The following is a 9,399-nucleotide window of genomic DNA, read 5'->3' on the forward strand; positions in this document are numbered from 1 at the left end:
GCCCCCCCCCCCCCCCAATGCTCTCTCCTCTCTCCCCCTCTCTTTTCAGTTCAAGTCTCCTTCCATCGCCAGAGTGAACTTCACTTTCAAATTCATATGATTTAAGTGTTCGCGCCTATTTATTATAATGGAATCAAGGAGTTGTTGTGTTCGTAATTTTTTTTTTTCGGTATTTGGTTTGAAGATGGCAAGTTCTTTAACGAGGATTTGAATTAAGAGAGTGCTTCCTCAATTTGAATCTCATATTCGTTGGTTTGAATGTTCTCTGGTCAAGCTTCTTCATCTTCTCATGCATTTTTTGCATTTTAATCAATATATAGACGAGAATGGGACGTCTTGTTTAGCCAAGTCGAGTTATCTCCATAACATGTTTATACATTGTGTCATTTGGCCTTCTTTTGCTGGAAGAAAACTTCTGCCTGTTTTTCTGATCAAGCCAAGAAAAGTTGGCTTATCTCCTGGAAAATGTTGAGAGACTGCCGAAATGTGGGAAAAACTTGATAGATGCTTCATTTTGACCTCAAACTCTCTTGGTTTGTCCTTCCTCCAAACCAAAACTGATCCATGTTAAGCTGTTATCATTAAGTTACGCAAAGATGGTTCAGTTAAAGAAGGGTATGCCTCAATCCAACCATCAATTTTTAGACGTAGGGTCTTTTGATTTTGGTTTCTGAATGGAAAATGATGTCTTGTCAATGAATTTTATGTGTAGAAGAAATAGCCTTGATTATAAGAATATTGGTGTAATGCCATTAAATAAGGAAATTAGTTAGCCAACTTTTATATTTTTCTGAATTGTTACCTATTCTCTAGAAAATTAGTTAGTTTTTCTCTATTATAAAAGGTCTATGTACTTCACTAACGTAGATGAGAAAATAAGAGGAAGATGTCTTAACTTGCAGCATGGTATCAAAGTATTTAATTTCTCAAAAATCTGATTAGAACCAAATCCTACCTCAATCGATAAAATCTTCATAGTTGTAAATCCTATGACCAAATTTCATTCGGAGCTTTCATAATTGTTGTAACCGTGACCAAGCAAATCATGAAGAAAGAAAAAGGGAAAAAAAACTAACTCTACAAATCATAACAGCAAGTCACCTTGTTTTTTTCCCCCCTATCGTCACCTTTTCATCACTTTCGTGCCTCCCACCTAGGTTACAAGCTAGCCACACATAGCGCCAGCTTGTTCACCGCATCCAGCCCAAATAGGAAGGCCCTTGTCAATCCAGCCCAGCAAAGAAGACCCAGCAAGATTTTTTGCAGTGGAGGATCCTGCCCCTTGTTCACCGCATCCAGCCTAGCAAGGATTTTGGATCCGCAGCCCCAGCAAGCTTTATCCAATGTTTTTGTTCAGTTGAGGGTCTGCAGGTTCTCAAATCCAGAGCCCACAAGGATCCCACGAGTTTCCGTTTTTCTAGTCTGTTCACCGCTAGGATTTGGATCCAGCCCACTAAGAGCTCCCATCAACCCACACTTGGATAAAGCTTTGTTTGCTTTGCTCCTAAAGAGCTTCCAGGCCAGTTTCATCTCTCTGCCTAAAACTCCATGTCCAAAGAATCACATCATCAGCAGAGGAAGATCCTACAACCCAGAAGAAAGGTGACCTTTAACCCATCTGATTATCATACCGACTCAACAAAAATAAAAAAAAATAAATAAAAAACAAACTTCCTCAAATAGTCTCAAATTGTGCAGACGTACCATAAGGAAAAGAGAAAACTTCGACATCTCATTGGACAGGATCAAGACCAGCGAAGACGAATCCAGAATTTACTACATAGGACGAGGAAGACTCCATGATAAAGTCATGGCTCTATGATTCTCTAGAACCATCCATCAGTGGTACATATATGTTTTTACAGACAAGTCATATTGGATTTCATTCATTGCACAAAACCAAAGCTCGAGATGCTACTCACATCTATGAAATCAAGATCATGACTGGAGCCATGACGCAAGAGACAAAACTATCACAGAATATACCAATATCTTGCAAACATTATGGCAGAAACTCGATTATTATTGGGTATTCAAGATGAATTGCACTACAAATGTCATAATCCTAAACAAATTTGTTGAAGCAAATAGTGTCTAGGATTTTTAGGAAGTCTCAATAACGAGTTTGGCCAATCATCGGATAAGAGGAAACATGATCCCTAGAAGAAACAGTTTCCTTTATTCAAACAAAAGAGAGCCAATGGAGATTTATGTTTGACAAGCAACCCCAGTTTAAATGCATCGGTCTTTCTTATAGAGAGAAAGAAACCATGGAAGAAACAACCAAAGAAAGAATAACAAAGACAACTTATGGTGTACTCCCCGTGAGAAACCACGACATATGAAGGCGAGTTAAAAGTTGAATGGAAAGCCTCCCAACCGTGTGAAATCAAGGAGGCCCGCATCGTGGTTGGGAAAACAAGGGAGAGATGCTAAAGCATGAGCTTACAACACAATGGAGTCCAACTTAGAACGTAAGCCACCAATTGTGGATAATAGTGGTTTGATAATGAAGAAATTGAGAGATTGAAGATGTTCTTAGACTCTCTCAACAAGTCAGGTTAACTCTTGGATTATATACTCCGATGCAACTGATCACATGACCTCTTGCTCACAATGTTTAAAAACGTACAAAACCATATTTGAGTAATCGAAAAATTACAGTGTCAAATGGAACCAGTGCCACCGTTGCAGGAATAAGCAACATATTCCTCTTTCAAACTCTTACACTAAAACACGTCCTACATGTTTCAAAACTATCTAACAGTTTCATTTCCATACAAAAGCTTACTCATGACTACACTGTAGTGTTATGTTCTCCTCATCGTGTTGTGTTTTCAGGACCAGGTCTTGTGATGAACGATTGAACTTGCTAAGGAATTGAATGGCCTATACTACTTGCAATTACTTGAGAGAACAATAAGTCGTGCACCTAATTTAGTTCGTACAATATAGCCATCAAGTTTCAATGCCTTGACAATCTCAAGTAAGTCTTTATTCACTTTTTCAATAAATCCTTTAGAGATAAGACATGCTAACTCTTCGACTATGTACTCCAGTGCAACTGATTCCATGACCTCTTACTCACAATGTTCTAAAATCTATAAACCATGTCTGAGTAATCGAAAAATTACAGTAGCAAATGGAATCAGTGCCACCATTGCAGGAATAAGTGACGTATTCATCTTTCAAATCCTTACACTAAAACACGTCCTACATGTTCCAAAACTATCTGACAGTCTCATTTCCATACCAAAGCTTACCCATGACTACCACTGTAGTATTATTTTCGCCTCGTCGTGTTGTGATTTCAGGATTTGGTCTTGCGATGGACGATTCAACTTGTTAGGGAATTGAATGGCCTGTACTACTTGCAATTACTTGAGAGAACAATAAGTCGTGCACCCGAATTAGTTCGTGCAATAAAGTCATCAAGTTCCAGTTCCTTGACAATCTCAGATAACTCTTCATTCACCTTTTGGATAAACCTTTTAGAGATAAGTCAGGCTAACTCTTGGATTACATATGCCGGTGCAACTGATCACATGACCTCTCACTCATAATGTTTTAAAACGTATAAACCATGCCTATGAAATCGAAAAATTACAATGGAAAATGGTACCCATGCCATCATTGTAGGAATAAGCAACATATTCATCTTTCAAACACTCACACTGAAGCCTATGACTGCAATTGTAGTGTTATTTTCTCCTCTTCATGTTGTGTTTTCAGGACCAGGTATTGTGATGGACGATTGAACTTGCCAAGGAACTGAATGGCCTATACTACTTGCGAGTACTTGAGAGAACAATAAGTCATGCACCTGTGTCAATTCTTAGTTCATGCAATAAAGATGTGATTTAGTTGCATCATTTTCGCATGGATCGTCCCTCATTTAGAGTCTTGAAAATTATGTTTTCAAATTTGTTTCAAGGATTTCAAGTTTCTGATTTTCATTGTGATACATGTGAATTTGTCAAACATACACATGTATCTTTTCACATTGGTCAAAATAAAAATTCTACTCCTTTTCATTTGATTCATAGTGATATATGGAGATCCTCAACTGTTTCAAATATTTCCAATGCTTGTTAGTTTCTCATGTTAATTGACGATTGATTAATCAGGTGAGTGACCGAGAGGAAAAATGGACACCTTTTAAACACTATCTGAGTCTTACTTCTTCACGGAAACATGTCAAAGACTAACAGGGAAGAGGTAAGTCCTTGCTACAACTCACATGATTAATCGTCTCCTACGTCACCTGAATAATCTACGTTCAATAGAAGTCCTCGACTCGCTTCATCCTCACTTTTGAACATTAAATAGCCTCCCAACCAGCATATTTGGGCAAATCTTTGTTCATGTACACAAAACTCAAATACATAACACTCAAAGAGGCAAACTCGATTCGAGAGAAATAAAATGTGTCTTTTTAAGGTATTCTTCAACCACAAATGGGTACAAATGTTACAACCCTACCGCTAGAAAGTCTTACACCTCAATTGATGTTCACCGAGCATAATTTGTTCTTCTCTAAGGCCTTCATTCAGGAGGAGAATGTAGTGATCGAGAGAAATAAAATGTGTCTTTTTAAGGTATTCTTCAACCACAAACGGGTACAAATGTTACAACCCTACCGCTAGAAAGTCTTACACCTCAATTGATGTTCACCAAGCATAATTTGTTCTTCTCTAAGGCCTTCATTCAGGAGGAGAATGTAGTGATTTAAGAGAGACCATGGGAAATAGTTGAACCGCTGGACACACTAAATAACTAGCACATAGGATCAATTATTGAGTTCACTTCTACTACCAATCCCAATCATGAGTCCACACCTACTATTGGTTCCAATCATGAGTCCACAACTACAACTGGTTCCAATCACGGGCCCACTCCTACTGTCGTAATGTCATCAATTGAACCATCAATTCAACCTCCACTGTCAGATCCATTGTTCTCTCAGGTATACGCTAGAAAGAAAGCCATTTCAGAAATGATACAAGTCCAAACATCCGACTCGACTCAAAATGAAGATGCAAAATAGGTACGAATAGATGATAAACTTCTAACTCTCTAAAAACCCACTAGAGAATGCACAAAACAACCCTTCCTTATACCGTTTACCATTGTTAGTCTAAATTCAATTATTATACCTAACACAGTTTACGAAGATTTATTTAAAAGAAAATGGCACGATGCTATGAAAGAAGAAATGTATGCTCTAGATAAGAATACCACGTGGGAATACGCAAATATTTCTTAAATTAAGGATAGGAATTACTCAAATATTCCTTCAATTAAGATCATTCCTTCAATGGTACTTTTTCAGCATTGAAGTAACGTACTCACCTCAAGACATTTTCTTATCATAAAAGAAATATTTAATGGATTTGTTGATGGAAACATGGACAAGCAGATGTAAACTTGCAACAATGCCAATGGATTCACATCAAACCTTGGGAGAGTCAAAAGAATAACCTACTGTGAACAAAGAGATGTATCATAGACTAGTGAGGAGGCTTATCTATCTAACTAACATTCGACCAGACATAGCATACTCAATAAATGTAATTAGCTAATTTATGCATGATCCACAGGAACACCTTCAATAAACCTATAAGGTGTTACATTTCCTGAAAGGAACTTCAAGAAAAGGAATTTTGTTCAAACGGAATAATTTCCTTGTAATGGAAGCTTTCATCAACATTGACTATGCTAGACCAATAGTGGACCGAAGATCTAATAAGGGTATTGTACTTTTATCAGAGGTAATGTGGTAACATGGAGGAGCAAAAAGCAAAAAGTGGTAGCTTGATCATTTGATGAATCAAAGCTTGGAGCTATTGCACAAACGTTGTGTAAGCTCTTTGATTGAAGATAATCCTTAATAACTTACCGATTAAGAGAGAAGACCTGATAAACTTGTGCTGCGACAACAAATCAGTCATCAATATTGTTCATAATCCTATCGAACATGATAGGACAAAGTAGGTAAACATCAATCCACATTTTATTAAGGAGAAGCTGGGATAGTATGCATGAGGTCTGTGCCCTTATGGCTTCAACAAAAAGATGTGCTAACAAAAGAACTTCACCGGATAATGTTTCATGATATAGTATCTAAGAATGGAGGATATTTCTTCCCTGGGGGGTGCTGAAGAAATAGCCTTATAATGTCATTAAATAAGGTTATTTGTTAATCAACTTTTCTATATTTTTTATTGTTACCTATTCTCTAGAGAAGTAGTTAGTTCTCTATTTTAAAAGGTTTATGCACTTCACTAATGTAGATGAGAAATACGAGCAAGATACCTTATTGCAACAATAAGCTCTTGGTAGTTTCAAAGATTCTTTTTGCTCACAATTCATGGAAGGACATGTGTAGCACTTAAAAGAATCATTTTCATACTAATTTCTCCATCGACCCTTGATGCATGATAAGGCGTATTGGACATGGATGAACGGCTTTTTACATAAATCTATAATGAAAAATGGAGATTTATACGTAATTTTTATTTGAAGACCAAATTTTGTCTAGAGAAAAGCATTCTCACCCTAAATTAATTACCAGCTAGGTGGTTGAATTTTTTGGAGTACTGAAGTAGCATTTATATCATAATCCCTCATAAAATAAAGCTGTGACAGTACCACCACAGCTTTATTAGTGAATTACCCATATATCTAGAACGAAGAAACCTAGTGCAGGTACAATTAGAACAAATGATATATGGCTTATATGAAATGAGGCAGATACCACGTACACTTGTAGTGTTATATTGAGTAACTAAAAAACTACCTGTTTCTCCAAATATTCCAGATCACTTTCTTCTGAGGGAACATGCTCTAATATATGCCTAACCGGATCAAAGTCCTGCAGTAAGAATTAAGAACTAAGAATTAATTCAACACTCTTTACCGCCCGTTAAAATATAGGCGGCACAAGTAGACGAAAGAATCTTACAAAGCTCCAAGTGCAAATCAGAATGCAGCAAAAGATAGAAAGTCAAAGAATAATATATATTTAAATTTTCACTCATGTAAAAACAAGAGAATTTCACAATTAAATTACAAGTTTAGTCCTTGAACTTTGAGGTTCGGTTCTAATGTGTCCATAAACTTCCAACTATGTGTCTAATAGGTCTGTTGGACATTTTGATCTATTAGATATAAATTTAAATTTTATGTCCAATAACATTCTAAGCTTTTTTATATCGGGTTTAAAGAGCTATGAATTTTTAAAAATGATACAGACCTACTGACACAAAATGAAATTTCAGTCACAATGGATATAAAAAAAGATAAAGAACACAAAATTGTACGTATAGGGTCCCATTTGACAAATTTTGAGTTCAAGTCCCTATTGACAGAATTGAAATTACAAGGACCTATTAGACATTTTCAGAAATATCTTAAAGTTCATGGACTAATTTATAATTTAATATAAAATATGTAGGGTGAATTAATAAGAGGCTTTAGGATTTTAAAAATGTAACACGGTATTTACGAGTATCGTGCCTGCAAATGAATGATCCAAGTAAATGATAGTAACAATAGCAAGTAGCACCTCTTCATAGAAAACATCCTCTAGGTCCTCTACTTCTTGACCATGAATTCTACTGCCATATATTGAGCTCAGTTCTTCCGAGCTAGATGAGAGACCAAATCTCTGGTGAGGAGGCAATACTGCAAGTGCACGAGCAACAGCTGCCGCAGCCACAGCACGTGCCGGAACCTGTCAATAAGGTGACAAACAAATGATTGAACTCCCAGCCAATCATTTCTTTCAGACGAACAAAAATGCAAAAAGATATTTGCTTCTCTTTTAATGAGAAACACACCAAAAGCAAGGAGGAAATAGGATTTAACAAAATAAATTTGAAGCCAAGACTTTTATGCTGCCATTGACTGATTGAACAACTGCTTTTAACCTAACCTCATCAAATAGTATGGGAAAGAAAATTCTTATTACCCAAAAGGCGAATTAATAACCAGATTCTTACATGAAAGGCTCCAAACTCTTTACCTACTTCATAAATGCAATGCCTTGAAGACCTTTCATCTTCCCAAAATTTTCTACATTCTTTCAAAATCCAAGCTTCCTTATCAGCCAACCGAGTATGCATTTGAAGCTTCTAATGTGGCAAGATTTCATATACTTCAAGCTCACGTTTATTTAGAAAAGAGGAGAATTTCACTTTTCCAAATAAAACCTTTTTTTAGTGAGGCATACAAAAATAAAGCTCACAAAAAGGAGCTAACCTGCTCAAAAGGGATCTAATCAAGTACAATAAGACTAAGAGTGTAATTACAAAAAGGTTTTAACACTAAAGCCCAAAGAGAATATAGAATATGACCAAAGACCGAACATCACCTGAAGGCCTCTCCCGACCCCTAACGATTCTACAATTTCTCTTGCTCTTAAAAACTCCACAAAATAGCACACACCCCAAACTACCACAAAAAAAAAAAAAAAAAAAAAAAAAAAAAAAAAAAAAAAAAAAAAAAAAAGACCTTTCTCGCAAAAANATGGAGAAGGAGATCATCAATCATCTCTCTGCAACTCTGAAAGCTAGTAAAACAAAAACCGAACACCTCATCAAAGCGACTCCAACCTAGTAAAAAGTAGTAAGAGCCAACAAAGCATTGTATTCTTATTCTCTGTCTCCAGAAAACCTTTGGTACCCTCCATCCGCATAGATCAAATGCATCCATAAGTGTGCCTTCCGCTTCTTAAGCAGAGAATGTATATTCTCAAGATTCCTCATTCTTTTTACATAAAACGCACCGTTGAAGGTATAAGATCAGGAAAACATGTTGGCTTATTGGCCCTTGATCTCACATTAATTAATTTCAATGAATTAATTATTGATGTTTTGATGATAACAAACCTACTTTTAATTATTAACTATTTTCAGTTTTTTGAATTGTCCACAGTATAAGGTCGGGAATAACGATTACAACAACTTTTCAATTACTCAAATCAGAGCTAAAACGAAGAAATTAGAGTCGAGACAACATACCCGACGTGATGATGTGGCAACAAAATCAAAATGATGGACAAATCAAAATATATCAAAGTATGACATTTATAATATTGGAAGAGTAACACATGGTGGAGTTTTTCTTATTATTACATTTCTAAATAAAATTATTTTTACAAATATAAATTTGAATATAACCGTTACTCACATCGAATTTTATTATTACTATATTATATTATTATATTATTATATTTTAAAATTTTGGTAGTTACTCACATCATTTTTATTATTATTATATTATTATATTTATAATAAATTTTGAATTACATTTTACCGTTACTCACATAACTTTTTATTATTATTATATTATATTACTATTATATTAAAATTTTGAAATAAATGAATTTAGAAAATT

At 35.6% G+C, this 9,399-nt stretch overlaps 1 protein-coding gene across 4 annotated transcripts in view; it reads right to left on the reverse strand.

The window, feature by feature from the left end:
• LOC111469296 (syndetin-like) overlaps window positions 1–9,399 on the reverse strand; it is a 49,606-nt gene that overhangs the window by 31,417 nt on the left and 8,790 nt on the right. For 2 of the 4 annotated variants that reach the window (XR_002714847.1, XM_023114516.1), the window contains exons 2-3: window positions 7,568–7,735; window positions 6,800–6,874 (exon numbers count right to left, since the gene is read on the reverse strand). Coding sequence is in view for 1 of the 4 variants with exons in the window: in XM_023114516.1 (XP_022970284.1) it covers window positions 6,800–6,874; window positions 7,568–7,735 (243 nt within the window). In the remaining 3 variants the exon portion in view is untranslated. Of the gene's footprint in view, window positions 1–1,101; window positions 1,585–1,704; window positions 1,777–6,799; window positions 6,875–7,567; window positions 7,736–9,399 lie in introns of those variants that run through there. The other 2 variants (XM_023114517.1, XM_023114518.1) reach the window with 2 other exon arrangements.

Source organism: Cucurbita maxima, unplaced genomic scaffold (assembly GCF_002738345.1).
Source record: "Cucurbita maxima cultivar Rimu unplaced genomic scaffold, Cmax_1.0 Cma_Scf00039, whole genome shotgun sequence".
Lineage (NCBI taxonomy): Eukaryota > Viridiplantae > Streptophyta > Magnoliopsida > Cucurbitales > Cucurbitaceae > Cucurbita > Cucurbita maxima.